A 22,379-nucleotide genomic window follows, 5' to 3' on the forward strand; every position below is an offset into this window, starting at 1 on the left:
AAAATTTCAGCGGTAGAGCCCGGGTCCTGGAAGCCAAACCCGACTAAGTAGTGTGGCATGCTCGTCCAAGGCCTTCTGGAGCCTAGATCTCTGGCAGCAATTTCCAGCATTCCTTTTACCCCCACTCCACCGGGGAAGACCACACACTAGAGTTGGGGATCTGGAGCAGGTGTTGTAATTTTTAAAAAGTGGCTCGAGAGAGAAAGACGCCATGCTACAGAATTCAAGTTGAGGTGTTTTTATTAGGGAAAGGATGGTAAAAAGGGGAAAGGAGAACGGACTTCCAGGGACCGGAGCAGTGGGAGAGAGGAAAGGGGAGAGGGTCAGGGAAAGAGAGGGAGGGAGGAAGGTGGGAGGTGGGGAGGACCCTTTTAAAAGGGGACATGGTGAATAGGCTCAGGTGGTGCTCTTAGTGGCTGCACTAAGGCGTATCCTGTCAGAACCTCAAGGACAGACAGTACAGACGCCTGAATACTAACATCAGGGATCCCTAGACTCCTTTTGAGTGGGGCCTTAGGTGTGTTTGGTAGTAGACTGTGGAAGCAAAGCGGTTCCGATTCCGTAGTCTAAACCGTAGGAAATCCAAGGACCATAGGCGCACATCGGTCTGGACTTCCCTGCGCCCTGCTCTCTGAACCCGCCAGCCGTTCCCGCCGGCTTGCGGTCGACTCCCCTGCGCCTTGGACCTTGAAGGCAGGCGGAATCGTTCAGCGTTGGGCTCCTAAGGGGGCGGGGCGGGGGTGGGCAGAGCCGACCTGGAGTGGGGACGCAGTGGCAGCCCCGCCTCCCTCCGGGTTCAGGTTTCGATCCGAGATTAGTTGAACTGATTGGGGGTTAATGAGAGCGACACCGGCTCTCAGTCGTGCTGGCTCTGGGGACCCCAGCCTCCTGGCCACTGCTCACTCGTGCACGCTTCTGTTTCACCTTGCTGGCCCCCTAAAGCGTTGATGCTCCACGGATTTGGGCGCCGCGTGTTTGGCAGTCTGTGCACACGCAATTCAGACTCAACTTCCCTAGGACAAGATAATTGGTGAGCAGATCGGAAAATGCTTCTTCGAGGTACTTAGTTGCAGAGGCGAGGCTTGGGGGTCTGGATGCTTCACAGTGGTCTCTCCCCTGGCCAATGCCGGCACCATCGCTGGCTTGGAGGCTAACTTTTTCCAGTGGACGTTTCTCTTGGGGCAGACCCTTCTCTTTTGCCACCCCCTTCACTTTCCTGTCTCTCTGGCTTCCTGCCTTTCTGCTCCAGCTTCAGTTTCACATAGTCGCCAGACAAACCAATCCTTCAGTCCTGCCTAGCATGCCCCTCTTTAGCTTGCTTATCGTGGATCTTGGCTCTCCAGGGTCCTTCCGGGTCCCAACCACTGATTGCACCCTGACCGCTTAAACTAAAGTCATTCACGCGTCCCAGTCGGTCCCCTCAACCCAGAAGGGACCAGGAGAGCAATGCAGAGTTGGTTTGGGATAACGGACTACTCTGGAGAGTGATGAGAGAGCTTTGCTAGGGGAAAGGGAGGGGGCTGAGGCGTGGGCGAGGCAGAGCAAAGAGACCTGGGCCAGAGCCCGGGGACAGGTTTTACCACTGAGCTGTGGCAGTGGCAGGCAGCAGAGGCCTCGCGCCACCTGTCCGAGTGCCACCTGGTGAGCGAGGCGCTTGGGGGCCAAGCCCCTCCTCCCGAGGGCCTCCCTCTCTCCTCTCTCAGCCTGGGTGCGGTCTAGAGCCGCCATCAGTGCTGACCCGCATTTCCACCTGGATCTCCCCTCCTCTTAGACTTTGGAGTAACCTCAGGCTAACCGAGGGTCCAAACATTCATCCAGTGGCTGGCCACCATGCCGCGTTCCTTCCTGGTCAAGAGCAAGAAGGCGCACAGCTACCACCAGCCGCGTTCCCCGGGGCCAGACTACTCCCTCAGTCTGGAGACTGTGCCCGCGCCCGGCAGAGCAGGTGCGAGGCGCGGTGGGACCGGGCGGGCAGCTGTCAGGGACGCCGACTCTGCTCCAAGCCACCTCGCTTCCTAGATCCAGCGGAGGCTACCCCAACGCCCCTCGCGTGCTTTGTTTGTTTCCTAGTGCTTCGGTTCTGCCGAGGTTGCCAGAGATGTCCCTACCGCACATAGTCTGCCCTTGAATCTGGGAGGGCTCCCGGCTGGGTCCACAGTGGAACCATTTCAGCTCAGCCAGGCTCAGGTTTACTTCCCTCCTGACTCCTCTCCACAGATGACCCTGTGAGTGCAGGCGAGGAGAAGAATGAACCCCAAGACCGTTTGTCCCCCGACTCTCAGCTAACCGAAGCTCAAGACAAAGCCTCTACGTCCCCTGACAGCTGCGAAGGCAGCATTTGTGACCCGAGCTCCGAGTTCGAGGACTTCTGGAGGCCTCCTTCTCCCTCGGTTTCTCCAGGTAAGGACCATTTTTTCGAGGCCTTGTGGCAGAGGTCCGGGGACCTCCCCCCCCCCCCCCGCAGTTCATAAGGAGGTCCACACAAGAGAAGCAGAGAGCTGTTTCCTAAGGGAACTGGGTCCAGGGGGAGGCAGCCAGTCTTTCCCTAAAAGTGTACTCTGCCTCCTAAGACTGTTGGTCCAGAGTAGTCCTTAATTCGTTTGTAACTGATCAAGGCGACAAAACAGCCAGTCCTCTAATCTGGCTGGCATTTTTTTTTTTTTTTCCTGACCAGAATTCATTGTTTCTAAAGTGTCAGACACGACAGTTAGGGAACCTGCATGGGACCGAACTAGATCCTCAGAATGTGGGTGACAGTTATGTGACTTGATCTGTTGGGAGTGGTGGCTGGCAGTGGCGCCAGGACCTATCCTGAATGCATGAACTGGTTTTTGGAGCCCATTCCCTATAATGGGATACCCTGCTAGCCTTGGGAGAGAGGCTTGGTTCTCCTGCCTGAACTTGGTTTGCCAGACTTAGTTGACTCCCCAAGGAAGGCCTAACTCCCTATGGGAGTGGGAAGGGGGGGCAAGAAGAGGGGGGAAGGGGGCAAGAAAAGGGGGGAGGAAGGGGGAACTGGGGTTGGTATGTAAGATGAAAAATAATTTTTTTAAATAAAAAAGAAATGTCAGATTCCAGAATCCAGGATGCAGACACAAATACCTCAGACAAGAGACCTGGGCAGTCTGAGCAGGGCAGAGCTGGGTGCCACACTTGGAAAGCGAGGTTGCTGAGTTCCTTGGTTCTGTCTTCAAAAGTTTCATTTCCCTTCCTTCTGCTAGGAAGGTCAAATCTCAGACCCGAGTTCATTTCCAACTGAGCTCCCTGTGACTAGGGTTGAGTAGGAGCATCTGGGGTCTGGGCAAAAGTAAGGAAGGAGCAGCGGATGATCCAAATCCTGCCAAGAGTCGGTTATTTCCAGGTCATAGTACTAGTTTTAAAAGATAGCTCATCCATCCCAGCAATCAATAGGTTCTTCCTGGCTGTGTGTGACCAGCAGCTCCCCCCCCCGCCCCCCCCCCCCCCCCCCCGCAACCTCTCACGGAACAGAATGAAGTGTGAGGATGCATTTACTCATCCAGAATCCAGTTTTAGCAAAATTAACAAGAGTGTGGGGGGGAGGGGGGAGTTCTCCTGAAGATGGTCGCTAACCCTTAACTGTAAAATAATTTATCAGAAATTTATCAGGGATGGGCATACTTCCCGCGCTCTTGCCTGCTGTCCCTTGTTTAACCACATTAAACAAATTGACCACTTTGAGAAGTCTTAATGCCATTCAGTCCGATCCTTCTAGATAGCCTTGGACCAGAGTTTTTCTGCCCTTCTCCATAAATGTAGATAAAAAGGAAAAAGGTTGAGTGGGGACTTAAAGGGATTAGGAGAGGTCAGGATCTAGTAACAGGACTCTAGGCCTAAGCTCTAAGTGTTGGGGGTCTAGCCAGAGAAACATCAAATCGAACTTACCGTTCTCCTCGACTTATATATCATTTAAAACATCGCTTGCCTGCTCAGCTGCTGGCCAGAGAAGTTCCGTGGGCTTACCTGAGTTTTACCCAGGGTGTCTGGATGCGAAGCGTTCTAACTAGCTTGGGAGCCAAACAGTAGGGATCTCGCAGTGCGGGCTCTGCCCAGCAGCCTCGAACCTGACCCGACTGCCTCCTGTGCCCCCACAGGCTCCGAGAAGTCGTTAAGCCGCTCTCTGGACGAAGTTCAGCCCTACACCCTGCCTTTCAAGCCCTATGCGTGGAGCGGCTTCGCAGGGTCCGACCTGCGGCACCTGGTGCAGAGCTACCGGCAGTGCACCGCCTTGGAGCGCAGCGCAGGCCTGAGCCTCTTTTGCGAGCGTGGCGCCGAGCCGGGGCCACCCCGCCGCGATGTACGGCCCTGAGCCGGCGGCGGGTGGAGCCGGTGCGGGGCCACCTAGGAGCTGCGGAGCCCCAGGAGGAGGCAGCAGTGGCGCAGGCCTGGGGCTCTACGGAGACTTCGGTCCTGGGGCGGCCGGGCTGTATGAACGACCGAATGCAGCAGCCGGCCGGCTGTACCAAGACCGCGGCCACGAGATCCACGCAGACAAGAGCGTGGGCGTCAAGGTAGAGTCAGAGCTCCTGTGTACCCGCCTGCTGCTGGGCGGTGGCTCCTACAAATGCATCAAATGCAGCAAGGTGAGGCTCCTGCACACCTGGCCTCATCAGCCCTGTGCCTGCGTCCCCAGCCCGTGACCCTCCAACGTCCACACCCCCAGACCTCCCTCAGCAGCCTCTCCCTGGCCCCACTTGCCCCCAGGTGTTCTCCACACCGCACGGGCTGGAGGTGCACGTGCGCCCGGTCCCACAGCGGCACGAGACCATTTGCGTGCGAGATGTGCGGCAAAACTTTCGGGCACGCGGTGAGCCTAGAGCAGCACAAGGCCGTGCACTCTCAGGTAAGCTTGGCTTTGGGGACCTGCCTCTGCACTGGGGACCTTTCAACCCATAAGCGATAGATACAGCACCAGCCACTTTCCCATTGCCTCTAGACTCCTTTGGTGCCCCTGAAAAACGTGGGTGATAGAGGCCCGGGTTTGCAGCAATCTTAGATTGTGGTCGCACCTAGTGATGGAGTTGTGTTGGAAATGAGGAAGGTATGCTGCATTGTTGATGCATTGGCTTTACTGTTTATGCCCCCTTTATCCTTCCTGACTGGCAAGGAAGGGTCTCAGTTCACATACACAATGTTCAGTGTACATACTAGCCATCCATCCATCCATCCATCCATCCATCCATCCATCCATCCATCCATCCATTCATTCGTTTATAAGTAACTGTTGTCTAAGTCCAAGGCTTCAGGCACCCATGAACCATGTAGCACACCAGGTCTTTGTTGGATGCTTGTATGGTGATTAAAGAGAGGGAGATAAGCAAAATACTACACAAGTGGCTGTGACAACTGCCCATCTCCTCCCCCAAACACCTTAAGTGGCTGAGGTCCTATTGAGGAGGGTGGTGAAATCTGTCAATGGGTGTCAAAAATGCCCTGGGGTGTGGAGGGTTGTGGCTGGAAAGTGTTTTGGTAGAAAACCTGTTAATAAGTAGGTGTTGAAGGATGGGTGGAGGTTGAAACTAAATGGAGGGAGGGAGGGAAGAAGGGAAGGAGGAAAGAGGACTCCTGGCTTCCAGAAATCTGTCAGTGGTAATGACCTAGGACTGCAGAAGGAGTGATGCATTTCTCTCCCTCTCCCTTCCTGTCCCCTCTGCAGGAACGGAGCTTTGACTGTAAAATCTGTGGCAAGAGCTTCAAGAGGTCATCCACACTGTCTACACACCTGCTCATTCACTCAGACACCCGGCCTTACCCCTGTCAGTACTGTGGCAAGAGGTTCCACCAGAAGTCCGACATGAAGAAACATACCTTCATCCACACAGGTGACTTGAAGGGCCTGGGCATATAGGAGGTTCTTGGAGGCCAACATGACTCTCCTTGTGTACTCTGGTCCCAGTGGTGGTAGATGAGTTCTCCCCCAGAGGGAACTTTGGTTGGCATTGGGTCTGAAGGACTATCTTCCTCTGTGCTAACTTATCAGTGGTTTGACATCAAGCTCTCCCAGATACTGTTCTTTGGTCCCATTTTAGAGGTGGGGAATTGGAGGCACAGAGGGATTGTATAACTTATCCAGGGTCACATGGGGCTCAAGTTCAGGTCTGTTGGTCTGAGCTCTCCAATGTTTATAGTCATGACTTGTTTGTTGTATTGGACTTTACATTGTGGGAGCCAGGAACACTTCTGTTATTTGTTGTTCTTTTCAAAACATTAATTCCATTCCCTAACAGTGGCAATTCCTAACTTATTACAATGCTTTAAAAATACCCGAATGTTTCAGATTGTCCATTTCCTTTGGTCTTTTCCTGCTGCTTCACACAGTAAAATGGGGTCCTTTTATTACCCAGCCATCAAGTGATCTATCAAAGTCACTGTGAGTACATCTCAGTGCTCCAGCTTCCAGTCTGGGACTCCTTCAGGTGCAGTTGGGTTCTTGTGAACTAAAGTGAGTCTCTTGCCCTAAGAACATTTCCTGTAATACTCAATATGATAGTTACATGACACCACAACCTCTGACTTTACTGAAGGTCATGAGTATCTCTTTAAATCAAATCACACCTGGGCATGATGGCACATGGGAGGTAAAGAGACAGCCACATCCCTAGAGATGGAGACTAGCCTTGGCTACATAATTAATTGTAGGCCAGCTAAGGCTACATAGTAGTGTCCTGTATTTTTTTTAAACAGTAAACAAATACATAAAAAGTAAAATATCACAGTGTCTTCCAGGAACTCACAATTGATGTTTGTAAACATTCATCAGCAGTGTAGGCATTTGTATCAGAGAACTCAGGAAAACCTCCCTTTGATCATGCTCCCTTGCCCAAAATTTCCATTTATAAGTTGTTCAAAACATCTATCAAATGTCGGGCAGTGGTGGTGCCCACATGCTTTTAGTCCCAGCACTCCAGAGGCAGAGGCAGACCAATCTATAGAGAAACCCAGCCTCAAAAAAAAAAAAAAAAACAAAACCAAAACAAAAAAAAAACAAAAAGAGACTTACTAAAATGAAACTAGAATCTTGACTGAATGCTAAACATTTATATTATGGCTAAAATTCATTTCTCAAATATGTTTGATTCTAGAGGATCAGGGGAAGTTTTGTTGTGAGTCTTTATCAGGAGATCTTAACTATGAAGAGAGAGGGAAGAACATAAGGAAGGTTCCTGAAAGCAGACACTTTTTTGTTTGTTTTCCCTCCCAAGGCCAAGTCCCAGCTATAGAGCCATGGGAAGATTATTTGGATAACCAGTGCACAAGGCAGGGGAAGACAAAAGCTGTTGCTTTTCTTTCTTTTGCCTACTCTTAAAAAATTTCCCTACTGTGCCTTTTATCTACTGATCTGCAGCAAACAGTTGTTGGGATTTTAAGGATCCTGTGATTTAAAACCTCAAAGAAAGGAAGAAGGTAAAAGAATAGACAACCTTAAGAAGTGATTTTTTGGCTCTAATGTGGATTAAAAAAAATTAAGACATTGGACAAACCTGTGTTCTTCAAGAGCTAGAAAGATGACAGCTTCCCTGGCCACACAAAACAACACCCACTTGGAAACTCAGATTTGAAAACTTCCTCTGACGAAAGCAGTCATAGGGTCTGTAGGGCAGCCCCTCCCACCTCCTGTTGAACATCTGCTGGGGGCCCTGTGCTTCTAAAAGTCAGGCGGGCAAGTCCTAGGGGTGGATTCAGCTGGGGAGCACAAGCACATGGCCTCTGCTCAGTTTCCGTTTAGCAGGAAACCGTTTGAGACTTTTGGCTGGGAGCCTCTACTCAAAAAGTCTCCCTTCCACCTGGTGCACCAGTGTCTTACTGGTACCAAGTTGCAGGCCAGGAGTTGGTTCATGCTGCACCCATCACCCTCCAACATCTTGAAGGTCTTAGCCAGCTGCTAGCAAGAACATGTGGGTAGCAACGGGTCCCTCCCAGCTTTATCATAGGCTCCATACTTCCTGCCCTTGGTCTTCCATCCTTGCAGGTGAGAAGCCCCACAAATGCCAGGTGTGTGGTAAAGCATTCAGTCAGAGCTCCAACCTCATCACTCACAGCAGGAAGCACACGGGTTTCAAGCCCTTTGGCTGTGACCTGTGTGGGAAGGGCTTCCAAAGGAAGGTGGATCTCAGGAGGCACCGGGAGACACAGCACGGAGTCAAATGAGTAACTTGACCTTCTGGGACACCAGCTGTGAACACTACTGTTGAGGACACCTTCCCTGCCTGCCCCTCGCTCAGGCCCTGAATCCAGTGTGCAAAGTTCACTATGGCTGTTCCCCTTCACCTTTCTTCCCAAAGCTGCTGGAAGAGATGAACTCCCTTTTCAAAGGTCAGCTCCGAGTGGGAACCACAGCTTTGGGCTTCCCTACAAGCTGAAGATAAGGATCCAATGAAATCACACGCCTTCCAGTCCTTCCCTTTTCTGCCCAGTCTAACAGGCAGGAAAGAACTCTGGGCAGCTGCTAACAGGAGGCATCACCTCTTAAACTTTGGATGCAGCTGATGCTCCATAATTTAGAAAGAACAGCAGTACTCTGTTCTTCTTCTGGGTAGCCAGCGGACCCTTTTCTCCTCCCAAGAAAACTGGTTTAGGGAAGGGACCTCATTTCCCTTGAAATCACCAGGTTGGAGGAAGCTGGGACAGTGGACTTGGTGATGAGAGGGAGTCAGAGATCCTCTGTGGTGCCATCAGAGGAGGTAGAACTGTGGGTTAGTTTCTGGGAACAGCATGTCTTTCTTTCATTTATTCAACAAGTCTTTATTGACTACAGTAAGGGACCATGCTAGATCCTGGGGAGCCAGAGACTAAAGTCACCACCGCTGTGCCTCAAAAGCTAGAGACTGTGTTCTTCTCCTCCAAGGGGTTTCTGAGAAGGCCACACAAATACTCAGACTTCCTTTTGACTCTTTTGGAGCTTTTCAAGTGCAAACAAAAAGCAACTGGAGGGTTGTTTGAAAAATTCATGAGCAAATCCAGTTTTTATAAGATGTCTGGGCTGGTAGATGTGGGGCAAAGGCTGTGACCTCAACTCCTGCCCCTTGTGTATCAGCTAGGGAAAAATTAGTATTTCTACTGTGAGGGTTGTAAATGTGTCTAAATCTCCCTGAGTGTGTTATGTATGTTAGATATTTATTAGAATGTTTAATTTAATAAAGTATTATGACTATTACAAATTGCCTTTCATTGGGTCAGGGAATTCAGGTGAAGGCCACTGGTGTTTTAATTTATTTTTTTCTGTTGGGGAAGCTGGGACTGGAGGACTTCCAAGGAATACCAAAGAGCAAATGCCTGTTGCTCCAGTTTCATATTTTTCTCTTTCTTTTATGACTTATTTCTTTTAAAAAGAAGATTTGTTAGTATTTCTAAGTCATGTGTCTATGTGTCATTGTTTGTGCATGGATGTATGGGTATATGTATTCACTGGGGGTAGAGAGGGAATTGGATCTCCCAGGACTGGAGTAGTTATGAGTGGTTGCAGGTTGCCAGACATGTGTGGTAGGAAGGTAGGAACCAAACTCAGAACCTTTGGAAAAGCAGGGGGCAATCTAACCTGTCAAGCTAGCTCTCCAGCCCTCCAACCACCCAACATCAATCAATCTTTCTCTCTTTTATTTCAAACAGGATCTCACTATATCTATATCGTGAACTCATAGAGATCTGTCTGCCTCCTAATTGCTGAGATTAAAGGAGTGTGCCACTACTCCCAGCTAATATGTTTTAAATGAAAATTTAGGAGGTGTGTAGCCTTGTAGAGTCCTGGATAATCCCATAGGAACATCAGTTCTTCCCACTCCAAAAATTTCACCTTAAAAAAAAAAAAAAAGAAATGAGGAAAAAAAAAAATAGGACATAGGCTCCTAGACAAAAATCATAGGCCTTTGATTTAGAGATCTGAATGTTTTAAAAATATTTTTCTTATTTGTGTGCATCTCTGTGTGTTATAAATGTATATACATGAGTGTGCAGGGTGCATGAGGTAGCTAGAAAAGGGTGTTGGAGGCCTTGAAGCTGGAGTTAAAGGTACTTGTGGACTGTCTGACATGGGTGCTGGGCCCAACTCATATCCTCTATGAGAGCAGCAAGTGCTCTGAACTCCTGAGCCATCTTTTCAGCACAGATCTGAGTATCACTGTAGGCTCTGCCACTGATACATCCTGTGACATGACCATAAAACATAGATGTGGTCCTACCACCCCCATCTGATTCTGACTACTCAGATTTTATGGAGACTAGACAGGAGCGTGGGGAGGGAGGGAGAGACTGATTGACTAACTGCCATGTTGAAGGCAAATTATAAACCTAAAATGTGTGAGGAAGAGTGAAATGGGACCTGGGTTTGTCTTAGGGTTACTAATTCTGTGATGAAACACCATGAATTAAAAACAGCTTGTGGAGGGAAGGGCTTGTTTCTTGGGCTTACATAGCCCAAGCCATATTCCGTTGAGGGAAGCCAAGGCAGGAACTCTGATGGAGGCAGAAGCTGATGCACAGACCTTGGAGGGCTTGCTCAGCCTCCCTGCCTTCTTTAGAAACCAGAACCATCAGCCAGGGGTAGTCCATCAATCATCAATTAAGAAAATGCACCATAGGCTTGCCTACAGCCTGATCTTATAAAGGCATTTTCTGAGGGTTCCCTCCTCTGAGATAACTCCAACTTGTGTCAAGTTGACATAAAACTAGCCAGCACGGGGTTGTTTTGTCTCTGTCCCATCAGCAGGTTCTTTACAAGAGTGAAACCAGAATAAGGTCCTGGCCTTCCCTACTACCTATTCTCTGAAGGCTTCCAGACTCGGCCCATGTGACCCAGGGGAACCACCAGCACTGTCCATTTCCATTCAAGTCAGCATGTGTTTGGAGACACAGCAGTAAGGACAAGTCTCATGGAGCTCCATCAGCAGTAGGTAATGGGGAGCCACCTGCTTCCTCCTGCCACCAGGAATCACACAAGACTTTCTGTGTGGGAGTTCAGGGGTCTTCGTTGCCCCTTCTCCCAGATCTATGTCCTTGGCCATCCTTATTTGCTTTCCAAGACCAGGTCTTTCCATGTCAGTTTAACTCTCATTCTGAATAAACTGAGTTTATTCCTGTATGAGGTTTGAGAGGGTGATGAGAAGTCCAAGGGTAGGGGGATTCAGTTCACATCATCCTGAGAGGCAAAGCCCATACTGAATGAAGATATCTTGCTCACAAGTCAGTGTGTACACTGTCTGTTAAGTTCCAACCTGATTGGAAAGTAAAATTATAAGGAAGGGGAGTAGAATTGATTGAAACCCATTGGTTCTGTCTCCCGCCCCCCCCCAACCATCCCTGGTGACGTTTGGAATATTTGTTTCACTTTCATTTTCCCATGTTTATGCTATTAGGAGTCTCTCTCTCCTTTTTGTTTGTTTATTTCGAGATGGGTCTTGCTGAGTAATACAGGCTGGGTCTGAGCTGGCAAGTCCCCTGCTTTAGCAACTCAGGTAGCTGGGATAGCAGACATGTTCCACATTGCTTAGCATAGAAATCATAATTTTGATGTTACCTATATGCTTTTATTTTTTTTCAAACTGGAAAAATATTTATCTCAATAACCCTCAGTTTAGAATCAAAACAAGTTACTGTGCCAGTAGCCCTGTGAAATTTGAAGATTGTAAATATCTCCCTTAATGTTATTACTTGGCTCCATTAAAAATGGATTGTGAATATTCCATGCCACATTATTCATGAGGTGGGCTCTGTGCCTTTTTGTCTGCCAGGGTAACCGTAGAAAGGGTAATGAGAGACACCCAACACACCTTTGTTTCTTTCACTAAATTTTTAATAACACCTCCAGCTAGCCAGTTGGTGAAGCTCAGCTCTTGCACAAAAGTGGAAAAGCACAGCTAACTCTGAGAAGCTTGGTCTTTCAGTAGCTAATTTGAGTCTGTGTTCATCTACACCAGGTGCGATTAAATTACCTGAGCTATCAGGATTCAAGCACAGTGAAGGAGAATTCCATCTGATTGATTTGAGATACAAATGGAACAACTGAGTTCCCCAAGCACCGCCTTCCTTAAAGGGACAGCAGAGGATGGCTCCCCTTTCAAGGGTGGCTGCCATGGCCCTTGAAAATTGGGTGTGTATAGTGATTTGACCCAAGTGTGTGCCTGTTTGTTTAACCTGATCATTTAGCAGATGTGAGTTAATAGAAAGAAAACCCAAAGGGTTCAATCTGCACTTCCGAATTATTGCCAAAGTCAAAATTTATATGAAGTTCATCACATATTTATTAAAAAAAACCAAAAAACCAAAACTCCCTTATCCATTAAGCCAAATCTAAAATGTAAAAATTTCAAAGACACTTCACCCAAGTCTTTTGTAACTTTAAAGTTCATGGGTATATTTATAAATTGTTTTTCAAACCAATACCCACAGGTTTATCTATTTGTGCTGTATAAACACACGCAAATACACACATTATGGTCAGGGTACTTGTAATTTATATCTAAGTGCTTCATTTATTTACTTACCGTATGGACATACACTTAAATAAATTTCACAATGAGAATTCAGATCTTGTTTTTATTTGTTTTGAGAAGGGTTAGCACTGAGCTAGCAATATGCCTCTTGAGGGCACCACTCCTTGCTTGGACAAATTTTATGAGTAAGTTTTATTGACATCTTAGTATTTAATTAGAAATTCTATAATTTTGAAGACTTAATTAGGAAAAATGAAGTTTTAGAAGTGTGGTGTTACTCATTCTTTAAGCAAAGACATTTAAGCACACTGGAAGTTACAAAGAAGAAATAATGATAATTTTAGGTGTACCCACCATTCTGTTGTATTTACTTCATGCTTTATTTTATTCATTTAAAACTTTTGTCGTGGGGGATGTTAAGGTCAGAGAAAAACTAAATTATAGAGTCATCTCTGCCTTTAAACTGTAGATTCCAACATCAGGCTTGGTGGCAAGCTCCATGACTAGCTTTATTTTTGAAATGGAATGTTATAGATAGGATCAAATGTCACTGGACTCTGCCCCCTCTCTTCCAGTCACTCTGCTTTCTCCTCAGAGGAATCCACATACCTACATTGAGAGATAGAACTGTCAGGAATAATGCATTGCTTTAATTTCTTTGTATTTCCATAGGTTTTATATTATTATTTAGCATATTCCAACCCCATAGAAATGGCATCTTGGTTTATATGTCCTTCTATATTTTTACTTTAGCTCAGTACTTTGTTTTTGAGATTTTTTGTGTTGTTGCCTCTGGATTTGTTCATTATTTTAACTGCTACATATAGAATTCCTTCATTTGAATGTTTGGTGGCTTATCTGTTTTGTGCAAGAAGAGTTTGGATCAATTCTGATTTTCAGTTTTACAGCGCCTGGTCTTTGCTAGTACATATTCTGATAGTTTCACTGACCTTTCCATACATGTGGCTCTTGTCCTTTTATCAGATCTCTTCCCTCCATGGTTGTGTGGTCTTCCTACAACATGGTCAGTGGTCAAGTGACCTTTCATATCTCCTGTGAAAGGATTCTATAGGGCATATGCCTAGAAATAGGAATACTGGGCCTCTGAGGTGGCTAAACCTGCTTCTGTCCCCAAGACAGCATGGGAGAATTCCCACACATTGCTTCTAAAATTTAAAAAATGTTTAAAAATCAGTTGTAATATGTCTTTGTAATCTGTATTTCCTGGCTGTCCCTTTGCACTTTTATTGGCTTGACATGTCTCCCTTCCTGTTGCTTTTCTACCAGGTTGCCAGCTTTTTATCAGTTTGTTCTCTCTGTGTGTACTGAACACTCACTTGTGAGGACATAGGCTATAGGCTGAAGCAACCTGTCAGCACACAGTGCTGTGTACCCTTCCTTCTCAGTGTCTTTTGCCTTCTCACTTGAAGAGAGGGTCAATTTGTTTGGGTTTTGTGTTAGTGTAGTCAGATGTATGGGTATGTTCCTGGGCTAGTGTTTTGTCAACTTGACACAAATTGGGGTCATCTGGGAAGAGGGAACCTCAACTGAGAAAATGCCTGTATCAGACTGGCCTGTGAGCAAGTCTGTGGGGGGTAATTTCTTGATTGATGTGGGAGGGCCTAGCTCACCATGGGTGGGGTCACACTGGGCAGGTGGCTCTGGATTGTATGAGAAAGCAGGCTGCTCAAATCACAAGAGAAAGTAGTAAGCAGATTTCCTTCAAGGACTCTGTCTTGAGTTCCCAACATGCTTGAGGGAAGCCTTGGACTGTGATCCTGACATGTCAGCCAAAGGGACCCTTTCTTTCCCAAGTCTCTTTAGGTCATGATGTTTGTACAGCAATATAAAACAAACTAAGACAATTCCTCTATGGTTGTTTTTGTTGCTGCTGCTTTTTGTGGAACTTAAGAATTTCCAGGGCTGGAGAGATGGCTTAGTGCTTCAGAGGACCTGGCTTCAGTTTCCTTTTCTCCAGGCTGTAGAACCGTTGTGACCTATAAGCTTCTATTTCCTTCCTTCCTTCTAGATCACACCTTACCTAACTACATACCCAGCCCAAGTTTCTATTTCTAGGTGGGTCTATCTCTGGATTTCCCAGCCTGTGCCACTGATCCTACTGTCTACCTCTGTGATTAAGCCATAGTGCAATAAATGAAATGGTAATTAACTATTAACAAGTAGAAGAGGTCTCCCTCTGACATGCTTTATCCTCTTCAGGAATATCTTGGCTACTCATGGCCATTTGTTCTTACACATGAAAACCTTGTGTGTCACTGTGGTGATTCTGAGACAGGCAGCTGCCATCTTTGGGAGTTCAGTTGTGTCCCTTGGCAAAAAGGATAATCCCACCTAAGCTTGTCCTCTCATGGAAGTGTGTGGGTCATAACCCAGAGTCCTGGTTTTTTTTTGTTTGTTTGTTTGTTTTTCTTTTTTTAATGGCTTACAATGCTGCTTTAATTGCTCATGGCCCCAGAGTATATAGTAGAAGCTAGAGTATGTACGTAGGGGAGAGTAAGGGATGTGGGCTCCACCCATGTGACTATGGGAAAGCCATCACCCCTGCTGGGTAAAGAGTGGAGGTCTTGGGGGAGGAGCACCTGTAGAGAACCCTCTCACCTATATTCTGTAAGAAACTTCAGTAAACTCACTGATTTCCCAGATGAACATTGGTGGAATCGTGCCTCAGTTTGCTTAGTTTTTTGTTGGGACCTCAGGAAGAAGGGCAAATGTTGTTTATGGCTCCCCCTTGGGAAGGAATTTAACAACAGAAACATTAATTGTTTTCTCTGAGAATGGAAATCATTGATGCTAAATGTGAATAGCAATCACTTATTTAGGTTTTTAAAAAGTCTTTAAAATTTATCATATTCTGTATTTAATGTCACTGTTCTCATAGTACTTTTTATTATTCCTTATCTATTATTTATGTGTGGCCATGTATACATGGCACACACACCTCTTTCCACCATTAGCAGCCTGGGAATTGCGGTTGTCAGGCTTGGAGGCACGTGCCTTCACTTGCTGAGCCATCTTGCTAGCATTTGAAATCCTTTTAAAAAGTGTGTTTTTCTGCATCAGAAGTTGTGGACATTAAACACAGCACTTGGAAGGCAGAGACAGATGGGTCTCTATGAATTTGAGGCCATCGTGGTCCTGTGTGTTCCAGGGTAGCCAGGGTTTACATAAGGATACCCCTGTCTCAGAGGGGAAAAATATATTTTCTACAAATGTATGGGAATATATATTATATATTTATATACTTACATATATTTATAAGCATATTTATGTATGTTGACCTTACAATTTTTAAAAACCTTTTTAGTTTGCTATATATAATTTTAAGTCTTCTGTATAAGAAAATACTAAGATATGATTAAAGCTTTTGTTCTCCACCTTTTAAGTTACTCTTTCTGTCTCAGTTGTAGCAATGGCCAGTACTGTGTTGAGTGGGCATATGGACTTGAATTCAGATCCCCAGAATCTATGGGAAAAACCAGGCAAGAACCTGTAATGACAATACTGGGAGTTAGAAACAGGAAGATCCCGGGGCTTTCTGGACAGCTTGTCTCACCAAGTCAGTGAGCTCCAGGCTCCATGACAAACTCTGCTTGAAAATGGTAGTAGTAATAATAATAATAATAAATAATGTAGAGAGTAATAGAGGAAGACACATGCCATTGCCTCTAGCTTCCATGTTCAGGCATGCATGTGAGTACATACATATGTATATAACACACACACACACACACACACACACACACACACACACACACACAAATAAATTGTGACAGCTAATCTTGATTGTCAACTTGACCTAACTGGCCAGAAAGAACTCAACTGAGGAGGTTAATCAGATTAACCTATGGCCACTTCCCTGGGGCAATTTCTTAATTGCTGATGATGTAGAAAGTCCCAGTACACTGTAGGCAGTACCATCATTTGGCAGGTAGGCCTGGGTTGTACAAGAAAGGTAACTGGACATGAACCAGGTAACCAGCCAATGAGCAACGTTCCTCCATTGTCTCTGCTTCAGTTACTAAAGTTCTGGCCTTGACTTCCCTTAGTGATAGATTGTCACCTGTACAATGACACAAACCCTTTCCTTCCCACGTTGTTTTTTGGTTATGGTATATATCATAGCAATAGACAACAAACAAGAGTGGAAATAAATGCTTAAAACATGTGTCATGGTAGCACACACCTTTAATCTCTCTAGGGGCAGAAGCCAGGGGATATCTGTCAGTTCGAGTCTAGCCAGAGTTACCTGGTGAAAACCTGTCTCAAAAAAATGTTCTGTTTGTATTAGGGTAAGAATTTCTATTTCCTTTCTTTGTCAGTGCTGGGACTGAAATATGGGGTCTCAGATTTGAAGCCCCATGGCAGAGCTACAATTGGGTCCTGGAGTGTATGTTTCCTTTGTTTGATTTTTTCTTAGATGGGACCTTACTATGTATCTCAGTCTGGCCTTAACTCTCAATGCATTTGTCTCCTAAGTGCTGAGAGCTCAGGATCATGAGCCAGAGTCATGGGTTCTCCTAATAGCTAATGAGTATTTTATCTTGTATGGTTTTTATTTTTTTCAAATTTCTTGAAAAGTTTTATGGCCCTTTTCCTTTAGCTTGTTTATGTGACAGATATTTACAGATTAAAAAATATTAAATTATTCTTACATCATTATGACTACCCAAGTGCTGACTGGAATTTAGGGGTGTGCTAACATGCCCCACTAAGATGTGAGGTTTTTTTTTTTTAAACCCAGTTAGATGGTCTATTCTCTAATTTTCAGTAAGCATCTACCAATAAAATTTACATGCATGTGAGAGGGAAAGAGAGACAGAGAAAGAAAGGGAGGAGAGAAGGTTGAGAGTCTGAATTATATGGTCCAGTCCCAAACAACTAGATACAGTGCTTTTAGTATGCCAGTTCTTTTTCTGGCATTTTTGGAAAGAGTCTAATTTGCAAGGCTCTGTATGCCTTATTTGTTGTAACTGTGGAGGAGCAAAAACAGGAAGCCAGATTTACTTCTTAAAGCTTTACAAACTTCATTGAGAAATTTCTTATTTTGGTTAAATTAAGAATCCTAGTTTCAATTCTGTTTTTCTTTCTTTCTTTTTTTTTTCCCCCCACATGAATCAGTTGTTTCCTAAGTGGCCCTTTCTGAGAAGTAGAGCCAACCGGCATGTTTCTTTAAGGTCTTCAGAGACAAATCTTCAATTGTCTTTAGGGCCAGCCAGATCTGATGGACCGCTCGCTCACTCATGACTTCTGAGAGTCGAGAGCCATTCTTCCTTTAACAGTCAGCAGAGTCGTATATTCACCCTGTGAATTTACCTTCCTGAGAGTTCACAGAGACTCCACTTCCTCTTTCCCTGCACTGAGATCACTATTCATGGGATGTAATAATCTCAACCTGGCCCAGGGAGACGCACCACAGCCTAGTGTTTGCAAAGCACATTTATGACTTACTTTTACCTGGTTTTGGTTATGCCATGCAGCATATAAAAGAATACATAAAATAAAAAAAATTAAAAGGAAGGTAGAACTAGATGCTTTTCAAAATGCTTTTATATATAAATCATCTTCTTATTTCCTATCTAAACTACGTTTTTTGTTAGCATCTAAACATGACAACTTTCAAGCTCAAGGCACATTTAAGGTGTGGAAAACGAGATTTATATTATTCTGTGGTCTCAACATGTGTGGTTCAAAGGTGAATGAGCAGCTATAGTCAGCAGATGCTTATACATTTTTGTAAAATGATTGTGTTCTATGGATGTATCACACATTTCTTATTGATTTTGTTTTTTTTTTTATTTAAAAAGAGGCTGTTAGCAAAGTCATATGGCACTAAACATGTACTTAATATTTATCTGATGATTCTTAGTTCAGCCTATTGTGTGACTTCTCTAGAGGACCAGGGAGCAAGTATCTGTCCACCCCCAGATATGACACCAACGACAGGCCAAAGAAAGTTTCCCACTAACTTAGTGAACCCAAGCTTGTCTTGGCTGCTTATAGGCATGTAGGTGACTTGGGCAGCTGTATATTTGAAAAGCCCAGCATGGGTGACAACTACTCCTTTAAAGCCGTGTCCCTGAAATTTCAAGACCCTGTTTCAAATAAAAATTAAAGATGTCTGAGGATGTAATTCAATGGCAGAGTTCTTGCCAATCATCCAGAGAACACTGGGTACAGTTCCTAGTACCAAAAAGAAAAAGAACAAAACAGCATTGAATTGGAAGGAAGAAGGATAGCCTTATATATACTTTTGTAAATAGCATTACGTTGAATTAACTTGCATGATTATGGAGGCTGGACCGACACCTGCAGTGAGGAAGCCAGAGGTTCAGGGTAGCCAGTGGTGCCATTTCAGCCTGAGGATCCATGCTGGTGTCTCAGCTCTTGTAGATTGGTGGACCAAGACTCCCTAACTGTTTTTATTTTATTCTGATCCTTGGTTGCTTGAGTGAGGTTTACTTACATTAGAGAGGACATTTGCTTAGTGTGGTGACTTGAGTGTTAATCTCATCCAGAGAGGCCCTTGCAAACATACCCAGAATAATGTTTGATCAACTCTCAAATTGTCCCAAAGAGTTCATCATCATCATGGTCTTCAAACTGCCAGCATGCTTGTCAGAACAAAAAGCTCTCTAGCTGCTGTCGTACATGCCTCCAAATCTCAGAGGCTTACACAATAAAGTTTATTTCTATTTGGGTTGTGATCACACAGCTGCCTTCACATGCAATTGAGAAATCTTGACCTCTTCCTTCTTGTGGTGCTCCTAGGGGATTCTGGGGAGTCCTTTTGCTGGATTCCCTGCATTTAGCTAGCTGATAAATTAAAATGGGGGGGTTGCATGTGGAGGTGAGCTTTGTCAAGATTGGATGATGTTTGGGTGACATTTGCTCACATTTCTTGGTTGTGCTGCAGCATCTAACCCCACTGAAAAGGAGGCAACAAAGTGTACCCTCCCCTGTGTTAAAAAACAGAAAATAGAACTGGTGAACATGTAGACCCGGCTCTTCTAGAGTTCTAACTAGCTTTTAAGTGCAGGATCATCCCTTCTGGTAAGTTTCCTTTTTTAAACCAAGGAAGATGGACCAGTTGCTCTCAAGGGGACTTTCCAGCCCTGACCATCTAGTTCTGTGATTCTATCAAACCCTGGCTGGGCCCTGGAAACACCCAGTACAGAGATTGACTTTTCCCAGCCCCAGAGGAAGGAACATTGAACCGAGGTTATCTCAGCCCCAAGGATTCCTTTTAGGCCATGCCTGCAGCCTGTGGGTTGGGTCTGCCCTTCCGTGAAGTTCCCAGGATTATTCTGACAGCTTGACTTAGGGGTGTAGCCTTACCTGAGGTCAAAGGACCCCTCACCTTTCTGGTCATGTGTGAGTGGATAATAATATGGCTGTGACACTTCCTCTATTTCCTTTCCTTCTCCTTTTCGTGCTGTAAAAAATGGTAATTCCTTGGGGTCCTTCCTAGCAGCTTTTTAGAGAGGGGATGAGTGTAGGCGTTACCCCGATCCCAGACAGGAATGGAGAGACCATCATGGATAAGCTGTGGCTTGTGTCAGAGTGATTGTGTTTACAAGTTACCTTCATTTTTCCTGATGGTTTCTTTTATTTACTGCTTTATTTACCTGACTTACAACTCAAGGTAATGTCTGTCTTGTTTCTTACTGCACATCTCCAGGTTCTTTATCCCCTGCAGGGCAGAAAGTAAATATTTTGCATGAAATCCAGGGCCTGAGTTTGGTTTAGTGGTACAATTTATGCTTATGTGTATAAGGTCCTGGATCTTATACCTCTGAAAATTACCTTAAGAATTTAGAAGTTCAGAGCAATTGGATTTCCAGTTAGAAATATGATATGTATGTATGTACGTATGCTTTATGATAAATATTGTGTGTGGTGTACTGTGAATTATCCCTCTGTACACTGTCAATATGTATTTCATTTTTACTGGACAATAAAAAAGCTGACAGACTGGTATCTGGGCAGGAAGTTCAGCAGGAAAGCCAAACTAAGAATGCTGGGAAAAGGAGGGGTGGAGGTCAAGGAGAAGGGCCAGGCCACAGAGGGAACAGGACATTCTAGAGGGCAGGTAAAGCCCACAAGCCATGTGGCAGAGGGTAGATTAATAAAAAATGGGTTGACTTAGAATTGCTAAGAGCTAATTAGTAATAACCCTGAACTATTGGTCAAGCATTTATAATTTATAATGCCAAGCCTCTGCAGGGATCAGTCATTTGGGAGCAGGTGGTCAGGACAGGAAAACCCCGCCCACAGTGTGTACATATGTACTACATATATGCACAAATATGTGAGCAGTCCCCTGAGCAAAGATCAGAGATTGGTGCTGGGCATCTTTCTGTCACTCTGCACCTCCTTTTTCTGAGACAAGGTCTCTCACCAAATCGGGAGCTCATTACTGACTAGACTGGCTTGCTCCTGAGCCCCCAGCATCCCATCTCTGTCCCTACATTACACATACCCACTGTATGCCAGATTTCACATGGGTGCTGGTGCTCTGAATACAACAGAAACTTTCTTGATGCATCTCCCCAGCCCCACTAATGTTTTCAATAGAGTCTAAGGCTGCCCTGCTGACAGTAGGGATTCTGGAAGAATGAACAAGAGGCCAAGAGCAGGCATACTTATGGTCTAGCCCTCAACTCAGCGTCTCAGAAAGGTTAAAACTGAGAGTTTGGCTGCAGTTCCCCCACATCAGAAAAACCCCTGTCATGAGTTTGAGTTGTGTGTGCACCTCATTGCCATGGCAGAAATGGGCCAGATGACACTAGAACAGACAATAGGTAATTTCAGAGCCAAGCAGGCAGGAGTATGGCTGTCTTGTTTTAGGGCCACATTGCGCAGGAATCTCTACTTTGCTTTTTGTTGTTGTCCTTTGGGTCTCACTCATCCCAGTTTGTCCTTGGCTCCTTTAGCCCCAAGTGCTGGGATTACATTGGTGTTTCCATGCCAGCCACTAACTCCATGTCATCAAATAAAGAGAGATCTGGATGTCCTGAAACAAATGTGGTGTGATAGGTCTTCCCTTAGCTGGTGCTTTCCGTTTCACTTATGACTGTTGCCTCTTTGAAACATCTGGTTTCCTTTACTCCACCATCCCCTTTAAAATTAAACACAATTCAGAACCTGAATCTGCAGCAAAAGGAAAAAAAAAAAAAGAAAAAAAGAAAAAGAAAAAAGAAAAAGAAAGATTCACCACACATCACACATGTCAAGAGTCTGAATGATGAGAACCAACGAGTGGCTCCCACTGTAACCCAGCACTTGGGAGGCAGAGAAGGGTAAATATGAGATTTAGGACACCTTGGGCTACAGGAAGATGGGGAGGGGTAGTTATGATATGGAGTCAGTACATTCAGTGAATGGACTGCAGTTATTTTTTTCTCGTTAATGATGTCTTTTTAAAATTTGAGACAAGCTTTCACAAACTGTATCCCAGGCTGACCTCAAACTATTATGTAACAGAGGATGACCTTGAACTCATGAGGCCCCTGGACCTAGGATTATAGGCATGTGTCATATGTCCAATATATGGTCTCTCCCTAATATCAGTGTAACTACCACCGCTTATTAAAACTTATGTCAACAAGTGATACAGTGGAGATTTACTCCTGGAGTTTGGCCCTCACTGAGATTATTACTGGCCACATTCTTTAAGGTTAGCACCTGTCATTAGTTGATATCATTTCCCAATTAGATTGTGATAAATTAGCCGGGCGTTGGTGGTGCACACCTTTAATCCCAGCACTTGGGAGGCAGAGGCAGACAGAGCTCTGTGAGTTTGAGGCCGGCCTGGTCTACAGAGCTAGTTCAGGACAGGCACCAAAGCAATACAGAGAAACCCTGTCTCAAAAAGCAAAACAAACAAACAAAAACAAAAACAAAAACAAAGGAAAA

General features: G+C 45.3%; 1 protein-coding gene across 1 annotated transcript; it reads left to right on the forward strand.

The window, feature by feature from the left end:
* Positions 1–1,789: 1,789 nt before the first annotated feature.
* Positions 1,790–8,193, forward strand: LOC127229359 (zinc finger protein Gfi-1-like). The gene is given in 8 exon segments (XM_051194480.1): positions 1,790–1,945; positions 2,218–2,400; positions 4,113–4,297; positions 4,299–4,601; positions 4,723–4,761; positions 4,763–4,861; positions 5,675–5,840; positions 7,988–8,193. Coding segments are annotated over 8 exon segments (1,269 nt in total). The 5' UTR covers positions 1,790–1,830; the 3' UTR covers positions 8,167–8,193.
* Positions 8,194–22,379: the final 14,186 nt, after the last annotated feature.

The sequence above is a fragment of the Phodopus roborovskii genome, unplaced genomic scaffold (genome assembly GCF_943737965.1).
Source record: "Phodopus roborovskii unplaced genomic scaffold, PHOROB, whole genome shotgun sequence".
In the NCBI taxonomy this organism is placed as follows: domain Eukaryota; kingdom Metazoa; phylum Chordata; class Mammalia; order Rodentia; family Cricetidae; genus Phodopus; species Phodopus roborovskii.